This window comes from Prinia subflava, chromosome 1 (assembly GCF_021018805.1).
Source record: "Prinia subflava isolate CZ2003 ecotype Zambia chromosome 1, Cam_Psub_1.2, whole genome shotgun sequence".
Lineage (NCBI taxonomy): Eukaryota > Metazoa > Chordata > Aves > Passeriformes > Cisticolidae > Prinia > Prinia subflava.
Window position 1 is genome coordinate 132,212,724 of NC_086247.1, and position 25,007 is coordinate 132,237,730.

General features: G+C 40.9%; 1 protein-coding gene across 1 annotated transcript in view; it reads right to left on the reverse strand.

Moving 5' to 3' along the window:
* The window catches only part of ZNF804B (zinc finger protein 804B), a 237,384-nt gene extending 224,985 nt beyond the window's left edge, over positions 1–12,399 (reverse strand). The window contains exon 1 of the mRNA XM_063412658.1: positions 11,820–12,399. Coding sequence (XP_063268728.1) covers positions 11,820–12,131 — 312 coding nt within the window. The 5' untranslated portion in view covers positions 12,132–12,399. The remainder of the gene's footprint in view (positions 1–11,819) is intronic.
* Positions 12,400–25,007: the final 12,608 nt, after the last annotated feature.

The following is a 25,007-nucleotide window of genomic DNA, read 5'->3' on the forward strand; positions in this document are numbered from 1 at the left end:
TGTAGCTGAACTTTCTCTCCTCCAGTCAGCACATGCATATCACATTTACTGGGAATCCTTCTGTCAGGAGCACGAAACGGATTTGTAATGGGATTTGTGAGGAAATCCAGCCACTTCATCTGATCCAACCACCAGATTGATGTCAGGAGATCCAGCCACGACCCTTCAATCTCCAGAAGTCCCAACACCCCAAGATACTGTCCTATTTTCTGCAGAGATTGATGGAGCTGGAGGCCAGGCTGCACTTATTCCAGTAACTGAAAAGAGCCTGGAAATAGGCTCAAGCACTAGTGGTGTCATTAATTCTGGGTTTTTTCACAATGCCTCCCAACACAGTTTTGACATATGACACCCACCATTCTCTCAACACACAGTTACAGTTTTGGGAACAACAATGTCTGAGCAGTTTGCCCTGCAGGTGGTTTGCAGTTCCACACACGGGTAGGATTTCAAAGCCAGTTAAGAAAAGGAGGCATTTACCTGTCACTGAGCAGCTCATCAATGCTGTCGACCTCTCCTGGAATTGAAACTGCACTGATGTTAATGTTTCCGCCCTATCCTAGCTCCCAAACTCTCTCCAAGAAATGTCTGGGGCAGTGCTCCTTGTTCAACAGCACAAACATACTGGAGACAACGCTCTCAATTTCATTGTTTAGCTGACTAAGTTCCAATGCCTGGCACAGTCCCTGGTGTTGCTTACTAATACACACACACCGCCTTTGAGGATCTGAGCCTCAGTGCTTTCTGTAGCAGACTCATTTACTTTGCAATTAATCTCCCTGTTCACATTTCCTATCCCCCCTCCATTCCTCTTGCCAGTCACTCCTGAAAACCCTGTCCTCTCCATGCCTGCCTGCTGTAATGCCTACAATCTTTGTTCTCTGTCCTTCAGAGCAGAGGCAAGGATTCACATTATTGTTTGTTCTCCTCCCTGTGAAGTAGTGTACAATTGCAGTACTAAATCACTGCATTTGAGGGCTCATTCTTAATATGCAGATCTTATCAAAATATATTAGTACTATCAAGTAGAAAATTGACACCTTTATGTTTCTCCAGATACCACATATCCTTTTTAACTCTGTGAGAGATTTGAACCTACAATTTATCCTACAGTATGCTGTAATCAGAAGCATCAATCTTTTTAAGGCTGTCTAATGCCTAATGCCTGCAGTCACCATCCTTATTAGCCCGAGGTTAGAAGAATAAACATAAAGTACCCTAACAATGATAAAAAGGAACATTTTCTCTTGTATCATATAACTTGAGCAGACATCCCTTTTTCTGTAGGAAGAGGCTCAGAAGTCTTTAAGTATCTAAAACACTTCAGCATAAGGTGCTACAATTACTTAATCAGTTATTACTCTTGAAAGGCCATCAGGAAGCTCATTAGGGTTTCTGTAATGGCTCCCAGGCAAGCAGAAGGTCAAGATCTGAACTTTACCTGAGCAGACACAGGAAGAAAGGCTGTCAGTGACTCATCAATTCATGGTGATCTCACATGCTGATTATTTTGCTATATTTGGGGGCACGGTTTGGGGTGTCTTAGGGTGTTGCTGAGTTTGAAATTTTTTTTTTTAAATTATCAAAGGTTATTGTACTGCCTGGTACAATAATAAATCACAGCAGTTAAAACAGTTTTTAAAATTATGTATTTCAAGCACTTTTTAAACCATAATTTTGTTCTTCTGACAGTGTCAAAACTTCAAGAAGATGTTACTTTTTATTACAAGATTACGACAAGATTTTTACTACCACAATTACTAGAAGACATATTTTGGGAAATGTTTGGGATAAGGATCTCTATTTTGGTAGAGGGAAAGGTGTTCAATGTCCTTATTACTGAAGTTTACAGATGAACTCCAGATTTAAAAAGAAAGGCCTTGAAAACTGTTTTTCTACTGGAGTATTTCTAAGTGTACATATTCAGTAAGCCTCACATATAGCTTAAAGAGCAAGTCTTTGAGAACACACAGTGGAAACCAAACACTTTTGCTGTAGATTTGAAGCACATTTCTCTGCCTTTGGTCTTTATTGACTGTGAAGATTATGCAAGCTCTGTTAAGTCATTCTGTAAACTTGTTTAAATCCCTTTCAAGGAAAGAAATTTTCTAACTTCTTCCAATTCGCTGTTTATAATGATCTTTACTGATGAAAGCTGTCATATATGCAAATCAACATAAATATTTAAAGGCTGATTCCACAACCCACAGACATCAAATTCAATCACCTACAACGTCAGTGATTCTTTGAGGTGAAGAAATAACAATATAAACAGCAGATAGCTGTCAGAAAAAAAGAAAAAAACCCAATGAATTTGTTTGCTGCATTATCCTTTCTCCATTAAAAGTAATAGCATGGCATATGGGTACAACCCTCTATTTCAAGTCATCATATCTTCTTTATATAATAAAAAGCCCAGTGCACAGATTTATTAACCTAGCCAAAATGAAAGGCGTATCTTTCTCCACCAAGTGTTATCATTTTCAAATAAGACATGTCCTGTAGGGAATAAATTTGAAGGTCATTTCTTGTTTATTTTTTGGGAAGGGTTTAGTTTTGAGATAAATAACCACAATATTGGATCTGTATTTTTTTAAGTTTAACTTATAAAAGATGCTTATTATAATGCTAAGCAATAAAACATATCTATTGTGCAGTATATATACACAATAAGAATCTCCTGTTGCATGTGGAATAGAATACACTGGTTATAAACAGGTCCTCAGCAGAAGATGAACAAAGTATAAAATCAGCCAGTTTACATATTCAATACGTATTTCAATGTAATTTTTGGTTTATAGGATATGAATACATCTGCATCCAAGAGCACAAATCTGTGATTTTTCCATTATTAGTCATCACAAAATTTTATCACTCTCTCCCAGAAAAAAAAAATTTAAAAATTATGCTTATTTGTGAATAAGCAGTGTCTACAACATTTTTCCTTGTATTGCCTCTTTTCCATATGTAATAGCCAAGGATACATTTATCATTAAAATGAAAATTGAAATCTTTGTATGCAGTACAAACCTGATTTTTCTTCATTTGTCTGACTAAACTATTTTTTCATATGGGTTTTGCTGTCTTCTCTTTAAAGTGATGTAAGTGTATATTGAAACATTAAAGAAGGGAAAAATGCTGGTCTCCATCCTGTAGATGTTTACAACAGAGCAGCCTGGGACTCCTATACAGGAGGAGCAGTAGCACAGCTTTGTAAGGACAGCAGTTAAGCATTCAGACAGCCTGGAGAAGCTGCATATGTATTCAGAGACATTTATGGGATGTTTATTTATTACTTGGTACACATAAACTACTTGCATGCACATCACCTTGTGAGTTTGTTTTCTACAGGGACCTACATGACTGAGATTTTTAATTTCATTTCATTTCTCAATAGCTATGAGACATTTTCTGACCCGTGCCCGTCAGACCAAGCAGCCACTCCCTGTGTGGAGATGACTTTGTGCCTGCTGTTTGGCACAGACCTGTGGCCACGTGGGCTGTGGGAATCCTGGATATTGGATTCCTACACCCTAATGCCTCCCAGCACACAGGAGCCCTCAGTGCAGCATCTGGAAGAAAGCAGAGCCTTTCTCACGCTGAGAAATCCTTGTTATCATCCAGTCCACACACCACTCGCCTTAGCCAGCATTGGGACCACAAAATTCATCAACCAGCTGATGCAAGGACCCTGCAGAGTCACTCCCTGTCAACCTGTAATGTCACCAGAAGCTTCTTGTATTCAAAGGCAAGGGCTCAAGAGCAGGCTCAATACAGCAAGACCATAACTCCATTTTTCCGTGTCTAAAAAAGGGTGGCATAATAATACACATTCTGCTTTTTCTAAGATCTCTCAATAAAATCCATGGTCAGAGTTTACACACCTCACTGAAGTCATACATAAATTGAAAATGTAATTATTAGCACAGAAAAATGAAGATTGCTTTGGATGAACAATTTGTACTGGTTACTTCTTGAACCCGCAAAAGCTAATAAAATAGGAGCTATAAATATCTGGATATGAAAACTTTTCTTTGAAAAAAATACTCAGAACACCTTAATAACTGTAAGAATTCACATTTCTAGGAGACTCTCTGATCATAGGATTCATACAGATTTCATTTATAAATTTAACCCCAAAATATAATCTAGCAAATATATTGCTATCAAAGGATGTATTTTAGGGAACTCTCTTCTTACACTTTCTAATCTAGTTTCACAAGACTTCCTCACATGTTGCAGTCTAAGTTGGAAATGAGGGCTGAAGATTTACAGCTGATTACAACTGAGAATGTTCTCAAAGACACCAAATACAGCTCTCTAGTTCAGTCTGAGCAGAATATTGATAGAATATTTCTGTTGACACAAAAGCACTAAATCTGCTTTAGAATGGGTTCCATGGAAAACATCAATTGAAAAATTGATATCAACTAGAGTTGATTAATGTATGAATTGTTTCAGGGCTGCATGCAATCTCCCAGCAATAGTTCTATTTCTTTACTTGAACCAGCTTGCCAATTATCATTATGCATAACTATGAAACTGGGACAAAATTTTGATGATGTTTACATCTTATCTAGTATGCACATAAATTTAGTCTAGTATTAAAAAAAAAAAAAGGAAAGGAAAAAAGAAAGAGCTGTTGTTTAAGTGCCTTATGACTGGGCACAGAACAATATGTTCTGCACAGTGAAGAGCATTTTCAGGTATGTGTACCTACCCCATGACTAATCTTGATACTTGAGCACTGCAGCTGATTGAATGAGACAAGTGGTGCTATGTGCCCACACAAAATACACAAATGCAGGACTGAACTTTAGATATCTGGCTCTAATATTGCAGTAGCCTTATCACCTATGCAGATTATCAACATAAATAATTTTAATAGTGTTCATTCAGAGTTTTGAAGGTTCAAAGGCTAAGAGCAGAGCAGGTTGAATCTTCAAAAAACAGTGCTTACAGCTGTCAATGCAGATGCTAAAAAGTTCTTTTAAAGGATCTTCTTATTGCTATTCAGAAGTGTTTACATGCATAGACTGTTCCATGCACATATGTTTGCAAACAGGTTTATTCTCCAGTGAAGACTGCTTAATTCCTGGGAGGGTCAAACTGGATTTTAATGGTACTGCATGTTATGTTGGGAATTCCAGTTCCGGCAAGTGCATGCATGCACTTCTCTGTACTTCTCTTTAACATTAACTTGATGTTGTAATAAATTTAATTTGAATTTTTATGTAAATTATTCCTATTTTTTTTTACCATGGTAGGTGTACAAAACTTAGATAGTAAGATCCTAACTCGGGAGCTCTAAAAGAGGGTCTACAGCTTATGCTGTGTTTTGTAACAAATGTGATACATCATTTTTTGTGGATAGACACATAAAGAGGTAAAACTAAACCTCTTACAGTGTACTGCAGTAGCATTTTAAAATAAGTTTGCCAGCAGTCAGATAAAAAATTTTTGAATATCTATTTTTTTTCCACAGAGATGTCAACATTTTCCCCACGACAAGTGAGTAAAATTACATTTGCAGGTAATGACTGAGTCTTCTAAAGTGATCAGCTGTGATGTGATGTGATAAAAAGACTTAACAAAGGTTAGTCTTGTGAAATGAAAAAAAAGCCCAACCAAAAAAACCACAACAAAACAAACAAAAAACCACCACCAAACCAACAAAACAACAACAACAAAATACCAACACCCTAAATAAAAAGCCCAAAGCATTGCAGCCAAAGGCTATACAGTCCACTAGAAAAACTCAGGTAGGGAAAATTGCCTACATTCTTGCCAGCCTTTTAAAGGTCTCTTTTCCTTCTCTATTTAGGTACATTTTACAGGGGACTTTTGCAAAGCTTTTGGAGGGAAAAAGTAGATTCAGAGGATGATATTTTTGACCATAGCTTTCTTTTTACAGAATCTAATCTCACATGCATGCATTTGCAAAAATGAAGTCACGCAGTTTATTTACTAATAAAGTGGTCAAAACAAAACATTCACTTGGACAGAGGAAGGAACTGGAGCATCCTCCCCAGCAAAGCCAGGCAAGTGCTGACCATGGACAGCACATGTGGGCAAGAGTCCAGAAAACAGGGCTGAACAGGCAGAGGAGCAGCCTTTAATGCTTGGAGCCTGGGTAACAGCTCAAACCACCCTCAGAGGGAGCACCTATTTCACAGTCACTAGGTCTCTACATTCATTTTCAAATCTGTACACATTGCAGAATTTAAAAAAAAATAAAATAAGGAAACCCACTAAACTGCTATGCTCTGGATGAGTGAAATGCATATGAACTGAAAGTGAGAATGCAAATGGAGGTAATGGCAATAGTTCTGGAACTAATGGACAAACAGGCCTTGCCAAATGCAAAATAACAGAGAAATTGATCTGGGTTTACGAACTCGCTTGAGCGACCAATAAAAATATTAGAATGCTGGAAAGGTGCTGTCAGACATAAAGCACCTGTTTAACATTACTACTAATTGTGGGTGAAGGAAATGGCCCCAGCAGAAATTGGTTGAAGATGATTAAATTTAATTGCAATGCTATATACAAAGTGCTACCCACTCACTGAATTAGAATCAAAATATGCTCAGAAGTGATAGATTCCACAACACCAGGTTTAATACAAGGCATGAGCACCAAAGCTACATGTGGCAAAAAGCACATTCCTATTTTCTGAAAGTTCTTTCTGTCTCTCACATGTTGCAGAATTGCACAAAAAGCACTGTAACAGGAACTATATGAAATCAAGAAATAAGGTCACTGTAAGGTGGAGTGTGGGAATGCTCATATTCTCCAGCACAGTGGAGGCAGGAGGGTTGGTAGGAAACACTCAGCCCACTCTGAGACACAAAGTGCCAGGAATCAATGAGATCAGAAACAGTATAGCAGGAGTGCCTGCCCTTGGTTTGTGTAAGGCAGATACCTCTATAAGCCAGCTCCTAGCTTTCAGAATACCCCCTGGCAGCTAGCCACTTCTGCTGGAGGCAGCTGCCAGTGACTTTTGGCACTGGAAAATACCATTTTCCATCTTCTTTATTTCTCCCTTCTTTTTTCTTTCCAAAAATTTTGTTAGTGCAGTTGGGGTTTTTTTTCCCCTCTTCCTTTTGTAGAAGGATTATTTATTAGAGTTGCTGGTTTATTATTGGTCCCTTTAGACTGTATTTCCTAACTTAAATTTTATTTTCCATGCATTTTCCTTGTAATGCCCCAGCACACCCTTCCTCTCTGCTTTCAGTGCTGTTGAGTCACAGTGCTAAAGGATGATTTGCTTATAGTCAGAAACCCACAAGCTATCTCGTCTTCCAGTCACCACCCAGATGTACAGTGGATCCTCCTTTAAGCTGCTGTCACCTGAACCATATTTCACATGGTAAACATCCACCCTCTAGCCCTTAAATTGCTTTGTGACAACTGTGCTGGGTTTGCCACTGGCTGGTGGCAAACACAACACTGTCACTTTGTGGCAGACTTGGTTATGCCAGTGTTTCTAGCATTGATCTCAGGCAGACAGGCCATGGCCCTCCTGTTCTCTGTTTACAGTCATTCAGTCCTCAGGCTCACCTAAGTTTTTGAAGTTTCCAAGTGCCTTGTGTTGTTATCTGCAGAGAGTGCTAAGGTGCTACTCAGTCCAGGTTATACTTGCTTTAGTGCTACAACAGCTTGCTTATGGCTCAGTATCAACTAAACTCTCATTACTTTCAAGTACCTGCAATGAACTTAATTAGATTGGAGCCTGTGGACATGGGGTGAGAGCTGTACTTTTTTAAAGGTAACTCTGCGAAACAGAAAAGAAGCCTTTCCCACCCCCAACAACCCAAAGAACTCAGGCAAGCACCAAGTGCAACGGAGCAGCTGCTTGACAGCTTTATTTGAAAACAGCTTAGAGAAGTACATGAAAAATACTGTATTCAGCTGAAGCTGCAGGGAACAACGGAAGAAAAATAATTAGCTAAGTCAGAAATTGGCTAAGGCACTGGGTCTTCTGAGCCTTCTATTTCCTTCAAAATACAAAGGGATCTTTAAATACTGAGTAGTAAATGAGACTTTGTTTATATCTTATCTTAAAAAGGCACAGGCAGAACAGTGCACCCTAATAACATCCTTGGCTTAGAAATGATTCAGAAGCAAGGGGGCCATCTGCTGAATTCCCAGTACCATTTTCTGCTGTATCCTGGAAGTTTCTTTAAAAGTTTTGCAGGCAAGTCCTTTCCAGCATCAGCTTTACCAGGCTTGTGACCTCTGAGCAGGTTGAGCTGCAGGTGAGTACAACAGCATTACCTATCATGACTTCAAAAAGTAAAACCAGTACACTGATCAATGTAATCTATTCAGGACTCAAAAATCCTGCAGACAATACCATGACTCTGAAGTGTAAGCAATATTTCTGTACATAATGCATTTCCTTAAATAGCAATTTTCAGAGTCAGAAAATTTGCTTATAACATGTTTCTGAATATAACTTTTCAGATAAAATATAAAAGCTTAAAGCACATAAACAGGTCTCTAAAGTAAGCAGCTTCCTTTATTGGCTTACTGCCCATCATCCTCAGTAATGTTGGCATCATTTTCAAACTCAGCTTTTCCTTCCCCATGTAACTTCCCCATCAGACTCCACTGATAAAGGATTCACTGGTGACTGCTTCTAATTCCACTCTTTCTGAATTCATTACCACTAACTTCATTATATTCATAGCTAGTCCCTTCTCCAATATGTAAAAGTGGGCAAAGGAAAGGTAAAATTTTTAAAGGATTTTATGACAACATCATGACAAATTCATTACATACCCAAAGTGTGTTATCCTTGTAGTTCTACATATCTTGTTCTTGTTAGAACTGCTACAGCTAAAGGTCTCTCTGCATACCAGGAAGAAAGATCAGAGCTGTTTCTGGCACAATAATAGCAAAGTATGCTAAATAAATACCACATAAACACCCAGACTGAAAAAAAATCCTTGCTCATAAAACCATGAAATTTGATAAAGGTATTTAAAATATTCACCACTGTTCTCATTTCTTAAAGCATAGCCTTAAGTCTACTGACATTTCATGGTCTGTTAATACAGAACACTTTAAATACAGTAAGGTACATGTTATCCATTAAAGGCTACATAGACTCATGCATAAGATCACTCAGAGTGTACAAACAGAAGATTGTTTAATGGTACAAATGATAAAATCAAATCTTCAAGGCTGCTTCCAATTCAACATTTTAAAAATGACTGCAAGACAAAACTTGTATCTTTCAAAGTTATAATCAGGAGGGATTAAATAAAAGCACAGCACAGGGAATACAAATAAATGTCATTTGCCTAAGACTGCCTTCTTAAGTATAAAAAGAGGTCCCAAGTTTAACTCGATAGATGGAGAGTTTGTTTGCATTGTGTGGGGCATTTTTCATGTTTAAAACAATTTTATTACCTCAGTCAATACTAGATCTCAATATGCATGGCTCCCACATCCATAGTGGAAAATGTATCCAGATAGTGTTGTTTGCTGTTCACTGTTCCCAAATTTATGCACACTGATAAGCAAGAAGGATATGGTCTGGAAAGTTATGAATTCGTAGACACGTGCTTTCAGTATTTAATAGCAAACTATTATCCTCTGTGCCATCTGAGCATCCTTTATCCCTAAAATCTGAACTTCCATATCAAAATAGGAAAATAGCATATATAAACCAATAGTAAGATCAAAATATCAAACACATGAAAGAGTTACAGAGCTACAATTACCAGCATTAATAAAACCTTATCATGCACCTTTACTCCCATGAGCTGTCCAACACTCCTTCTCTAAAGGCCTTAGCCTATGACCTCAAAGCCCAACTAGCTTCAAAGAGTAGCCACCAAAAAAGGCAAAAGAAAACAAAGAAAAAAAAAAAAAGAAATTTGCAGAGAAATAAAGGTTTCCCTCAAGAATTAAGAATGAAACCTAAGGATTGCTAAACTTCAGTCCTTTCTGTAGAAATTGCCCCAAAACATATAAAATGTACTAACTCCTGGTAATACAAATTTAGGAAACAAGATGTTCAGTCTTAATGAAAGGCAATACAAAGTGCCCTTACTACTTTTTTCAAACTCCGGCAAGCTCACGAAAGAACATTTCTGTATAGTGAAAGAGACTTGAGATTAATTTTCAATTTAGTAGCTTTTTTCCTTTTCCACTAAACCCTAGATGGCTGGCTTAAGATTAAAATGTTTAATTTAAAAGAAAATCCTTTACAAAATATACACTTCTAAAGAATAAGGAGCATCAATTTCCATTGGTCTTCTTCTCTGTTACTTACACATAAACAAAAATTACTCCCACTCGGTAGCAGAACTATGTTTAAAATTACTGTTTGTTAGTGGAACTGTGTTTAAAATTATGATTTGGTAGTTGAGTCAGACAAATTTATTTCATGAAGTACTTAGATGGAGAGGAGTGGTGTGGCAGTTAAAAAGGGAAAGAAATTGGAAAGTGAAGGACTTGGCACATAACATTTGGAGGGTAATATCTTCCCATTCTTCTGATACTACACGACTTAAATATCAGTTGTTAAAGTTCTACTAAATCAGAAGTATTTACAATCAAGCTTGTTCCCATTTTAGATCTTTTGACCTAACTTTGAACATGGACCTCAGTAAATGTTGCCTGCATTTCAGGGGGTTCCACACGCAGAAGTGGAAAGTGGATCAGCTCCGTGGGTCAAAGACCACAAACGCAGCTCAGCCAATGACTGATGCTGGTACCTGCGGCACAGCTGTGCTATACTGCACACGACAGACACAGCAGTACGAGGGAAGAACCTGCAGCTGCTCTAGCAGAGTGCTGGTACTCAACACAGAAGGGGATTTGGGGAGCAGAGTGAAATATGTGTCATTTTGGTCATTGAAAGTCAAGAAAGGGAAAGCAGACTTTCGTTCCCGACAGGTATTTAGGATGCAGGTGTGTTACGGGGCACAACCTGCCGAAGCCCAGGCAGTCCCACCAGCGGGCTCAGGGTGTCCCTGGTACTCGTACGAGGCGGGCAGCAGGTCCGTACCCCTCCGTATATCACACACTGACACCCGGCACAGTGACAGGGAAAGTTCCGTGGCGGCTGCGGAGGAGGTTACGATGCCACAGGCACCACGGAGAGGCGAGGGAGAGGCAGCGGGGCTTCGCGGCCGCCTGGGCACCTCCGCTCGGCGGCTGCCCCGCTACTCCCGCAGCACAGGGCTCCCGTTCGCCCCTACGAAACACCTTGAGCGACTCACGGACACCGTCTAGGGTAGCCCAACGGGTCTGCAGCCTGGCGGGACCGCCCCAAACTTCAGGCTGCTTTACCTAGATGTCGGTCTCGACAGGTAGTTCACAACGCGCCGCAAACTCGCAAGTGCATTTTCTGGCAGACGAAACCACTAGGACGATGCTCCTCCGCGTCAAAACCTTGGACAAGGTACTAAACCGCGACACCTGGAGCCGACACGGCGCCTTCCCCTCTAGCAGCCTCTAACTTCTCACCAAAGCATCAGAAATTAACCTCTCCCTGGGCAGGAGCCCGAGACGCGGTCCGCGGATAGCCCGGGCTCAGCCGTACCCCCGCCCCACCGCCGAGCGCCAGCGCCGCCCCCAGCCCCGTCCCCGCGGCCACGCTCCGGCGGCCGCCGACCGAGAAACTTTTCCGAGCCGCCCGGCGAGGCAGCGCCCACGCCGGGGTCCCGCAGAGCGGAACCGAGCGGTGCCCACGGCCCGCGCCCCCCGCAGCCGCGCCGGCCGCCCCCAGCGTGGGCAGCGCCCGCCCCGCTCCTACCGTGCGGGGGGCAATGAGGGAGGGGGCGAGGAGGTGGCATTACCGGCGAGCGAGCGCCCTTCTTGCAGAGCGGTCCCCTGAAGACGCCTTTGATGCCGCGGTAGTGCCCGTTGCTGAGGTGCCGGGAGCTGATGACCAGGTAGCACGCCATGCGGGCCCCCCGGGCGGGCGGGCAAGGGGCGGGCGGGCAGCCCGGCTCCTCCGCGGCGGCCGCGCTGGCTCCGCCGGAGCACCAGCCCGCATGAAGGAGCGGGCGGAACCGCAGCGGCGATCTCCCCGCTCCCGTCTCATCCAGCGCCCGGGTGAGCGCTGCCAGCAGCAGGATGCACTGAAGGCGGCGGCAGCCAGAGCACATCTGAGGGAGCGCGGAGGCCAGTCCGCATGCTGCTCCGCGGGCGGAAGACGGGCCGGGGAGAAGAAGGGCAGAGCGCAACTTGCACAGTCCGCCGCTGCTACGGCCCTTCCTCCTCTCCCTCCTCCTGCTCAGACCAGGCCACCCGCGGCCGACATCCGGAGGGGAGTTTCTCGGCGGCAGCTGGAGCGGCGGCCGCTCCCCATGGCCGTGCGCACCCGGGCTGGCGGTGGATGCAGCCGGGCGCCGCGCACCGTGCCCGCCACCCCTCTCCTCCCGCACGGCCGCCGCAGTCGGCGCTGCGCCTCGCCTCACCTCCGCCGGCGGGGGGGGGAGGCGGTGCGAGGGGGGCGGAGGAGGGGTAGGGCCGGAGCGGGGGCGGCGGCGGGGGGAGGACATTGCCCCTGGCCGCCGCGGGGAGGGGAGCAACGCCGGCGACCCCGGGCGGAGCGGCCGGGAAGGGGAAGGCGGAGGGATGCGCTGACCGCCCTCCTTCTCTTCGCCCAACTTTCACGTTCCTCCATATCGGCAGGTAACGTCCCTTCCCGCCTGCCCCTGGCTGCGCTTCCCCCTGTCCCCGGCATCCCCTCACCCCTTCCCCTCCGCCGTCCCGCGGGCTGTCCCGGGCAGGGGCTGTGAACGCCACGGGCGCTCGGCAGCCGGGCGCGGTGCCGGGAGGCTCCGCCGCGCCGGCCGGGAGCGCGGGCTGCCCCGGACTGCGGAGGGCTGCCGGGCTGGCCGGACACCCCCCGGCTCTGCCTGGGCTTTCGCCATCGTCCCCCCCGAAACCGCGTGAATTTGGGTGCGTGGCGTCATTTACCACCTCAATGATTCCCACAGAATCCCAGGTATGAAATTTTTCCACCACTAAATACCTGGAACAGGTTGTTCCTCTCCCCTTCTGCAAGACAGAGGTGCGAGGGACCTCGGACCCTCTTGTGCAGACTCAGCTTCTCATCAGGTCACAAGTATCGTCTCTGCTCTGCTGCTCGCTAAGTCGATAAAAGAAATCATTAAATCACACAGCCTTAAGTAGTCACCTGCAGATCATTCATTTCTTCGAAGTATATTGCTTTAAACTGTAGATAGGAATGGTTTCCGTTTTTTCACTTAATCTCCTAAAAGCATATGCTTTCAGTTATTTAATGAATGAAACTGATAAGCCACAATCATTCTAATTTTGGTCTCTCAAGAGCTTTTTTCTATGAACCTAATGTAAATAAAAGGAAAATCTCACACAATCCGTCAGACTGATAAAGAGGTCATGACATAGCGAATGTTATTTTTTGACTGTTTATGTAAAATATAGTAGTACAGTCCTGCTGTGCAGCACTGTATAGTGTTTCACATACCATATTAAGTTTTACTTCGAGTGTGTATATGTATGTATATATAAATTGTCAAATAAATTATTATGTATTTTATTAATAAATATACAATGTCACAAAGGAAACATAATAATTCTGAAATTGGAACACCCAAAGCTGGAAGTAATGTATTAATAATATCCATATGTTAACCATCACACAGTGTTTTGCAATGTAAAAGACTTTTAGGTGGGGGTCAGATTGAGTTGATAAAATTGAGGCGTGAAATAAATGAAAGGACTTGGCTCTTTGCATTATGTGCTGTTAAGCTGTGGGACTCTGCCAAAGGGTGCTGTGGATCATAGATTAAACAGTCCCATGAATCAGTACAGATCAGGCTTTGAAGCCTGGTAGTAATACAATGCCTGCAAAAGACCACTGGAGGACTTTCCTGAGGGAAGAAATTGCATTGTAAAGTGGAGTTTTAGAAATGGTGATACCGTATTGATAAAATAAAAGTAGTCCACTGTTAATTTGGTGGTGAAAAGGAGCATTTATCATTTCCTGCTAAAAGTCACAGAAGTCACAGCTATGTGAGTGACTTGAAATTTATTCTTGTTGGCATATATATTTTGATAGCTGCAAGTTCCTCCTGAAATAATTCCTCTGCAAGTATTATCTTCGTAAGTTCCAAGAATTTTGGTCTGCAGCTTAACTTTCTGACTCTGCACTGAATATGTATCTAGAAGCAAAGACAAACACCTTTTCTCTTTGCAATGAAATTAACTTCCAAAAACTTTGCTTCTCTACAATGCAGCTGTTGTTTCTCAGACTAGAAACAGAATGAGAATTTACATCTCATCTCAACAAATTGCATAGAGGTCTCCCTTCCTTTTCTCTTGTGAAGAGACATGAAAAGTCCTTTCCTCCATAGGCTGCTGATGCTCTGTTACAAGGTGGGGGAGAGGGTGCAAAAGACCCAGGCCATGTGCAGGAGATGCTCGATGGTGTGTTGCAGCCATGTGGTCACACTGGCCATGTCACCTGCAGAGGAGGTTCAGCACAAGCTGAAATGGTGCAAGTGTTTTGCTATAGATTTAAAGGACAGTACTTTCCTCCTTAAATTTACAGAGTCTTCCCCAGTTCATACTAGTATTGTATGAAAGAGAAATTATTTTCCCCAGAGTAGACTGCACAGTATTCATTTTATCCTGCTGAGGAGGATGATGTGCTCAATTGACCCTGCTGTGAAAAGCAGAAGTCATTTTGGGCTCCCTTCACTTTGCAAACTCAGGGGAATAGTTACTATGAGTACCAATCTGATTTATAAATAATCTGTAGGACGCAAGCCTGAGAAAATGAGATTAAGGGTTACCAAATGGAACGGTTAGTTATTAATTATATCAGTCCCTGAACATTCCCCAAAGTCTCTGGAGATGCAGCACCTTTTTGTCTTTCATCACAGGTCATGTAGAAATATGAGCCTTAACTATTAGTACTTTCATCTGGGTCCAATCCTTCACTACCTTAGATCTCATAAAGTAATTTTCAGCTGAGCACAGTGGATGAAAAATACTACCTTTCAGAACATTATGCTTTCTTTGCAGAAGTGTTCGTGACTTTTCAAGATGCAAGGTAGTAGAGAAGCAGGGCAGCTGTCACTAAGATATGTTGATTAGAATAGTGAAAGGTTCTCCAGTTCATATATTGTCTCATGCAAAGTTTGCAAACTTTTTTTATCATCAATAAAGATTACTTAACATTTATTGTCGCCCCCAAAAAAGTCTGTAAGCATTTTCTAATTATTTTTTTTAGGGATTGTCCTTATTGCACAATGCAGTGTCTAAATTAAATACCCAGCCTATATCTAAGGATGCTAGTTCTGATATAAATATTCTCTGAATATCAGAACTATATTAATGCAGACATGTTGATTTTAATGGTTGAGCTAATTCATACATTTCTTTGCAGCATTAGACAGTACTGTATAGACATACCCATAAAACCTTGTCGCCTTCTGAATTTTATTTAAATTGTAATTCAAGTGTTGCTCCTGATCGGCGTTCCACCTGTACACAAAGTCCCTTATAGTGATATTCTCTGCTGTATAGGTAAAAACTACAGTTGGTATGATTTGCCAGCTGCTAACCTAAGCACTCCTCACTGTGGATACAGGCTAGATCTGCTTAAGGGCCCGAGTTCTAAAATGTTTTCCACAATCCCTTTGCTGTGCCTAAAAAGAACAAAGACATCCTTCCCCATGACTTCAGATATGAGAAAATTCAAAGAGTGCAAAGCACCTTCTGGCACTACACCTTTAGAAGTTTTACTTTCACAAGCAAACAAGGACAGAAGGTGTGTAGACACACAGCTTGAATACTGTTTCAGAGTCTGATTATTCTCACTTAATTTAACATGTTTTCCAATGTAGAAGAACCCAAATTAACCCTACAGTAAAAACATACTCTAATACTGATGTAATTTTTACAGGTCTTCCCCACAGTAGAGAGGGAGGGAAGGAAGGGGGCAAAATGAACATCTTGGCAAGACAATTCAGGTATAAAAACACACAATCAGGTTCCTGACATATAACAGAAAGGTCTTAATAGCGCTATAGTATATTTGGACATAAAGGAGATTTTAAAGCTATCAATTAAGTCCTGGAAAAATATGGGCAGATATTTGGGTTATAGTGGCCTAAACTACATTTTCCTCCACTCAGTTTCCCTAATCCATACATCCAGCCTCTCAATCCTCTCCATTCTAGTGGTCCACAGCTACAGCTAATTCCTCTGGGTTCACATGAAAAGTGAACTCCTGCTCCACTAAAACCAGAGACACTTTTTGAGGTCAACAGAATCAGAGTTTCTTCAGAAACTTTCAACTGTTAACCATGTTGATGTATGGTAACAAGCCTTAAATGTATGATTAGTTGTCCTATTATTCTACTTAAATAAATCAACTAATATCCCAAAAGAGTCATAATTATTAGAAAATGATAATGATATATTAGAAATAGTCAACATATCTGTGGATCACATGCATAAATTTTAGTCTGAATGCTTCATTTGTTTTTCTTAGCGAACCATATATTTGGGGGAACATTTTTTGAAGTTTCAGCCTGGTGAATGTAAAAAATACAAGGTAAGCTGGTCTGCATAAAGCTTTGTTTTGTTTTCAGTGAAGTGGCAACTTCAAACCTCTGGTCTTTTTTCCCCTGAATCTTAAAATACAACAATTAATTTTTTTCCTGAAAAAGGTAATAGAAAAATCTTCATTGTATTTGTCTTTATTTCATTGATTTATTTAGGATATTTTAGTACTTCCCTGTTTTATTCCATTTGAAGTAATGATAGTACTGCTTATCCAAGCATGATTAATCCCAAGCTGACTATTTTAATCTAAATAGTTACATTTGTCTTGTGAATCACTTATGTAAGCAGCTTTCTGTTACACACAAGTGGAATCTGTCAAAGTTTATATACTTAAAGCATTGATGGTTAAGTTACTCTACTCTCTAGTCCGTGCAGAATCAATGACACCATTTTACTTTGGATGGAACTTTTTGGGATGTCTCAAGTGCTGAGCAGACACTTTATACCCTACAGCTTCCTATTAATTGTGCAGCCAGCAGATACAGCATGGTGGTCAAACCAAAGTGTGGTGTCTACATCAGTGAAGAGCAGTAAATTGTGCCCTACTTTCCCTGTAGGCTCATGCACCACCAGTTTTAAGAAATTCATATAGGTGAACAAGAATCTCATTCTCACTCATGATTCATCCTTACGCCAGCTTTACTTAGAGACACCTTTTATATGACATTCAGCAGCCCCTCTATATTAGTTTTTCTATCACTAAAAAATAATATAATATTTCCTTTGGAGTTATTGTGAGAATTACTCAATACTACAGTCACTGTAGTCATAAAGAAGAATGCTAAGTATTACTAGAACTGGGATATCAGGAAAGCTGATTTAACTGATTTCCTAATCAGTTAAAAATATGCAATAGATCTATGGTTTTCAGGAGGGTGCTGCACATGCCATTCACTTAAATTCATAGATCAGTAATGTGAATAGGAATTAACCTTGTATTAACAAGAGCTCAGTACTTCCAGAGTATGTGTCCAATGCTGCAAATATATGTTCCATTGTCTAGTCAGAAATAGCATCCATTGGTTTCTTCTTACTGTTAGCTATAATCTTTACCTATCTTAGGATGGATGTAGAACAAATAATGACAAGTAGCTACTGTTATGAAAATTATATAGCAGAACACCAATTCTGTTTTAGTAGCAAATCCTTTTCTTCAGGCAGATGATATATGGAAGAGATGAAGATGTAGCAGTGTTTTCATACACTTGCCAATTTATTATGTTTGCATAAATATTTAATACATCAATCTCCTTCTGAAGGAAGAATATGGCTTGCATTTCAAATCTTGTAGTTTTGTTAGATTTTCTTTCTGCTAAATCTTATCAAAATTTAATTATATGCTAGACATCCACAAGACAGGTAATTCATGTTTTTGTTGCCTGTTGGTGGTCATCAGACTGGTCTCCTGAGGTTAGTACTTTATGTTAGTGGCCTTAAAATCTAAAAGATGAGTAGAAATACTGCATTTTTGTTATTAAAGATCAGTATTGAATATTAACTGAAGAACAGATATCTTGTAATTATTTTAAAATAATGTTAAGAGATAGAAAATACTGCCTAAACTCTCCCTAGTTAGCCATGATATCCACAGCCAGAAAGGCTGCCAGCATATGCTTCAGCCACAGATACATTGGTTTCAATAACTAACAAAACCACTGTTGTCAATCCCTTTTCCAGTTCATTTAATTCAAGGAGCGCTCCAAGGACAACTGTAATGAAGCAGCCTAAAAACAGGAGAGGACGCTCATTGCAAAGGAATGATGAAGGCAGCTTCCATCTCGTGTTTTTTTCTTTGCAGAGTAAGACAGCTCCTTACTCCCAGTACTGTCTGCAAAATTATTTTATCTTAGGCTTCCACAAGTAACATTCTCACCTGCATGCACCAGCTGTGTGTGAATTCACACAACACCTCAGTGATATCCACAGACAATAATTCCAGCTGGGCAAGCTACCATCACCCTTTTCATCTGGCTCTTGCACTGCCATAAGTCACCCTGAGACGGTCAGCACATATGTGTTACTTTTTAATCTGGCTGCATCTTCAGCCTTTCAAGCCTATCAATTGGCAGAAGATCATGTAGAGTTTACAAAGGACTCTCAAGTCACATTTGTCAAAAGAAAAACTCCTACTGCTTTTTATGAAGTTTAAGAGAATTCCCTTTTTCCTGGGAAAAGAGGGTGAAAGAGGAATTGTGAGATCACACAAACTGGATAAAGATCAGTGACCTGGGAACTCTATAGATTCTGATCATAAGAAGTAAGTGACAAGTAACTACAGCTGTTTTCTCCATGTAGAGGGCCACTTAGTGTGGTAGTTCACTAAACCATTCCAGATAAAAAAATGATAAAGAAAAAGCAACTCTTTTGCATAACTTGAGAAGAAACAAATGGATATAAGTTCTGCTGAACTTCCAGCAATAAAATACATTGTTATAGATAAATATACATGTTTATAAACATATATCTATATTAAATATGTATTCTTTTTATAGCTATATAAATGTTTCTAGTGTCCATATATTAATGGAATAATACAGGTATTGAAATGCTTTAAATGTCAACACCTATACCAATTTATTTCCCGTGTTGTTTTTCTTTTTCCCCACTACAGCAAAGTGACAATTTATTCTATTATTTTAGAGAGCTCGGTGACAGGGAAGGGATTTAGCAGTCTTCAGCAAAGCATTACAGAACTTGAGTCAGAGCTGTTCACACCCATTAAACCACTGTACTACCTAAGGCATCTCAGATCTTCATGTTTCCATGGAAGTATCTCTTATGCACTACCACAAGATCACCCTGTTAGTTCTGTATATATCCTGTTCCAGTATTTCATCTGTCCACATTAATACTTCAGCAGGCAACCTTTAAAGAGGCTTAAAAAAATATGAAAAGTGCAGAAGAAATTTCAGACTGGCAGTAGGGTTTGTCAGCTGGAATCCTCTGGAATTCAGGAGTCCCTCATGTCATTAGGTGTCTATGAAGCAATAATACTTTTTAAGACTGACATCCACATACTTTCTATAAAATAGACAAATGTACTATGAAGTTTTTGAGTGTATCATGGCCTAGTTTTGTTCTTTAATAGGTTTAAATATTTTAGGAATTCTGTAAAATTCATTCAAGTAGTAGCAAAATTTCTTTGTGCCTTGAGGAAAACTGGCTAATACTGTTACAATCACAGGAATTTCAGTGATAATTAATAATAAAGAAAGGAAATTTGCAGTAAAATCTAAGGAGTGAAGTTCACTCCTTAGTAAAAAGCTAGCACAGGGATTGTACATCTCCTACCTCCCCTGTGGTATCTCCTAAACTGCCTTATGGGCTTGCTGCCTGTCGTGGTTGGGGGGGGGAGGTGAATTTTTCCAGGGGGATGTGGGCAGTCCAATCAGTGATCAGCTTTTCTGCTGGCACCTGGATTGGTCACTCAGAGGTTTGGACACGCCTCTGAGGACACAAAGAGTTAAAAGCAGGAGTCTGAGGGGCTCGGCCTCTTTTCGGATCTGGGTTTTCAGCAGAGAGAGGTCTCCAGTCTCTTTCCCCCCCCCCGCCTGGCCGCGAGGCTGGGTGGGGGAGGGGAAACACGTGGTCGGCTCAGGTAAGCCGGAGCCCCCCCGGGGGTGGGGAGAAGAGAAGGGACAGAACTGGAACTGAGCTGCCCCGTCCAGGATGGAGGGGTGGAAAACTGTGGAAGTGCCTTCTGTGTGTGCTCACCCCCCTCCTCCCCCCCCAAACTCCGGGAGAAGGTGCTCAGCCATGTGGGGGGTTGCCGAGCCTGGGAATGCCTCGCCTGCAGCACCCTGCCGAGAAGAAACTGTTAACCCTTGCTTGGCAGAAAGAAACTTTTCTTAGACATTGATTCTCATGACTGGTGGTTTTCGGAGAGAGGGAAGCGGCCTGGGACCGAGATGATAAAGCATGATTGGAAGGAATTCGATGGAAGAATGAGAGGAGTAGCCTTGGAGCTGGACTTTTCTTGCATAATGTCAGCCATGGACTGAACTTGAGTCTCTTTTGAACATAAACTGCATTTTTGGGTGGATGCAGCTGCCCTTGCTTTTGCTACAGTGACTGGCACGTTGAAGAGTAGAGCGAGCAGAGAAAAGAGGGGGAGGGTGAGGTGGCACCCTCTGCCCTCAGGGCAGACCTGCTCCTGGAACCCCGGCCCCTGGGTAAAAAGGGGAGAGCTCGGCATGCAGCATCCTTAAAAAGCCCTGTATGCAGTTTTGGCCTATGAGACAGCGGTGAGAGCGCTGGACATAGGAAAAAGAGAGAGTCACCCTGGCAGACTTCTCCGGGCGGTGCTATGGGTGACATAGAAACACATAAGGGGTGGACCCGTGTTTTCTGAGGAACAGTCTGTGGTGCGAGAGAGACTCCTCTCTCCCTTGCTGAATTGAAGATTAGTTTGTTTTTGAGTGGTGATTGTTTGATCTAAAACCCAGGGGTTGGTCTGTGAAGAGTGATGGGTGGAGAGGTAGAAACTGGGAGAAGAAATGTTCTAAGAAGTTTTTATTTCTGTCTTTGTGTGTGTTTAAGAGTATTTCTGTCCCTGTTCTTATGTAATTAATAAAGTTTTGGTGGTTTTTTTTTTGTTTTCAAGATTTGAGCCTGCTCTGCTCTGTTCCTGATCACATCCCACAGGAGTTGTTAGAGAAAAAACATATATTCATGGGTGCACTAACATCTGGCCAGTGCCAACCCATGACACTGCCATCTGCAGAGGTATGGATATCATCTGATTTCTCCAAAGTATGGTATCTAGCAACTTGCCTATGGCCAAAAATATAACAGTTTTCTGTGCAGAAACAAAATAGATGTTTGTTTCAAATATAAATTCAGTCTCTATTTCTGCAGTCATTTGGTGTTCTAATTATAACAATCTAATTTGTAAACAACACATGCTGAGGTTTGGCAGTGATTTTCTGATGAAACACTGAGTACAAATTTTAATTACATACAGTTCTAATACAGTGAGCACTGCACATTTCTGTCATCTTTGAAATGGTAACAAAATGTAAAAAAAAGTTTTTTGAAATACGAGCATGAAGGTAATGAGATCAATAAATGTCAGCTAGAAAAAGTAATCACAACTCTAGAGACTCACTAACCTTTCTACAAATTCCAGAAATAATAGACTAGCCTGGATGAAGAATCTTTAACAATGGGAAAGAGATGCCATTATAAGGGGGAAGTGAGCCAAAGACTGCTGAATAATACCAGAAGCATTGCCTTTTAAGAAAATGAGAGAAAAACAATCAATATTTTTGCTTTTCCTTCTGTGATCCTCACCAATCCTTCGCACCTTCTGTTTTTGAGAGTGAAATACAATGCAAACACATATGTAAACACAAAGCAGAAATATGAAGTGTGGCATAAAGTGCAGTAAGCAATCATCATTTTCCAAGTTGATGGCCTGGTCCTTTTCTTGGGCAGACAGGAATGTTACAAGATTGATTGACCTCCATATAAATTCCAGATACCTAACACTCCAAAGATTAGTTGGTATATGATTTCTAGATATAATTCATGCAAACCCAGAGCTTAAGCATGAATTAATTCAAGACAGGAAACTTTGTGTGCTATGTTTTAATGCCCCTTGGTAGAATCTAACATCTTTAAGAGAAAATATATCTCATATGTGAAAGATTTAATAATATTTGAAAGGATAATGTTGGGGTTTTATTTTTTTTTAATTAAAAGTGCGAGAGACATTGAATCTGAGGTGAAAATGGAAGAGAATAAAATACTTTGTCAAAGCCATCCAGATGGGGAATAATTTTTTTGAATGATGCATATAATTTTCCTGAAAATATATAAACATTTTATGAAGGATATTTAAAATGTACTAAGTATTTATGCATATAAAAAACTTATTTTAGGTAAATGGACTTTAAAAAAGAGGGGTAGAGATAACATGGAAACCAATTCTTATTTTATCATGATTTTTTTTTCTCCCAGCATTGACTGAGCATTTTTGGATGTGGATATGAAAAAAAAGGGTGGGCTGAGATTAGGATCCAGTCTTAGAGTTCACTCAGCAAATGTGTGCCATTTTTTAAATAATGATCTTCAAATAGTAGCATGGGTATGAAACCAGCTGGAGATATTACCAGTTTACATTTCATCATTGAGGTGCTAATCTGAAGTACTAAATGCAAAAGGGCTCCATGTAGAACATGCAAAGTATTGCAGTCCCACCATTAACTTTTATGATCAAGATTCTACTTTCTATCATTCTGTATGTGCTGTTAAATATAAAGGAACCGAAGAACCAAACTGCTTTGAAATTCTGTCTCATTACACACAGACTTTTTCTTCTTTATTTTGTTTCAAACTGATCTTTTGAGTCTGATTGTTCATTTCTGTACCTGTGCAAATGACCTTTTTTATGCATACATATATTCACATGTATATAGTATTTTACATATTTATATGTGTTTATGTAACATTTTGCAGGACTGGAGTTCCTGGAAATAAATAGCTTTGCTGTTAGTGTTTAACCCAATATAAAGTAGCAGATGCTTGTGATCACAGCTTTTTTTTTTTTTTTTTTCCTCAGCACAGAGGTAAGGAAGTGTGTATTATGAAAGCTGTTGTTGAGGGCCCCTCCAGGAGCACAAACTGGATTTCAAGTCACTTTTGATGAACAGGACTTATCCTAAGTGTGCTGCAGCACCATGAATGCAGAAATGCAGGAAGGGAAGGACAGGAGTTTCCCTGCTCCAGCCACCCGTGGCCGTGGGTGTCCATCAGATGCCTCATGAGTGAAGCTGGTGCCATGTTAAGAGACCATGCATGTGTTTAAAGACATGGGAACAGCCCAAAGCCAACAGCAGTTGCTGGAAATAGGTTGAATCCAGGTAAGGAAGGTTTCAGCCTTCAGAAAAACAGGAAAAACAGGTAAGTTATGTTGTGTTTTCTATTCCATCACCCTACAAAGCCAAAACTCACATAGGAGCTATGTACAGGGAGACCATGGTATGCAGCTATGAGTAAGAAGCTATGTTTCAGGATAAAAATCTTTTCAGCCTGTGATTTTAAATGAAATGACTTTCTGTCAAACGAATTTTTGCCTGTAAAGGCTTTGCTGTGGCACACCCTCCCCTTGCTCAGAGCAAGCTAAAGTAAAGCAAACTGCAGAGAGCTGTAGAAGTATCCTGCAGGTGACAGGGCAGCAGAATAGGAGGTGAAACTCAGTGCCAATAAACAAAAAACAGGGAGAAGGGAAAATAAAATACACACCCAAGATGTTGGTTAATCACCTATTGTCACACCATGAAGAAGAAATATTAAAGTTCCTGGATAGGGTTATACAAAAATGCCAGCTCATTGCATGGCAACAGTCAAAAATGCCAGTCTGATGTTAGAAACTGCCAGGAAAGTATTGAAGAACAAACCAGAAAACATTCCAACACATTTTGCTCTAAAAGCAAAGGAGAACTAGGCTGGGACTGGAGAAGCATAAATGGTTCATGAGGTGAAATGTGGATTACTTTCTCCAATTTCTCAGTACAAAGACACATAAGAAAAAACATTTTGAGGAAGCAGGCTTAAATTAAACAATACGAAACGTTCATTGCACAATCCATCATCATCCACCATTACGAATTATTGAGGTATGTCAGCAAAAAATATAAATTATGTCAGTTCTTTCCCTGCTATTGAAGAAAAAAGGTTGAAATACAAATATCAAATTAAGAGGTTCCTAAACTACTGATTTGCTAGAGACAATAGCTCATAGAAGAGCACGGATAATTTTAAATGTTCTTGGTTTATGGTAGTTTTCTTTGATGACCACATAGATAAAATATTGGACATCACAGCACAGAAGTTTTTATGTTCTTAAATTAATATGTAGTTATAATTTTTGGTCCAAATGATGTACTACCCCTTCTGTGAGTACTGGTTTAAATTGCCATTTGAGTGGCTTTGACAGACTGAAAACAGAATCTGACAGAAAGCCTGTGAAGTTCACCAGTGACAAAAGCAGCCAGTACACAGCAATCCCATCCAACAGCACAGACTGGAAACCAAAAGGCTGGAAAGGATCTCTGCAGAAAAAGACCTGGAGGTGCTAGGGAAGAAAGCTGAACTGAGCCAGCAGTGTGCCCCTGTGGTGATGGAGACTACCAGCATACTCCTGTCCAAGCAAGATTGTGGGCAAGAGATCAATGGGTGTGATTAATTCTGTCTGCTCTTCTCTTGTGAGACCACACAGACTACTGTGCCTACTTTTGAACTTCCCAAAACAAGCAAGAATTTAATATACTGGGGTAAATCCAAGACAGTTACGGGGCTGTGGCACACTGGGCACAATGAGAGGGTGAGGGCAGCGGGTGTAATGACACTAATTATCTGGAGCTTTCCTGTAAAACAACACACTGCTGGGATAGCACACTACAAAGTGGGAGGAA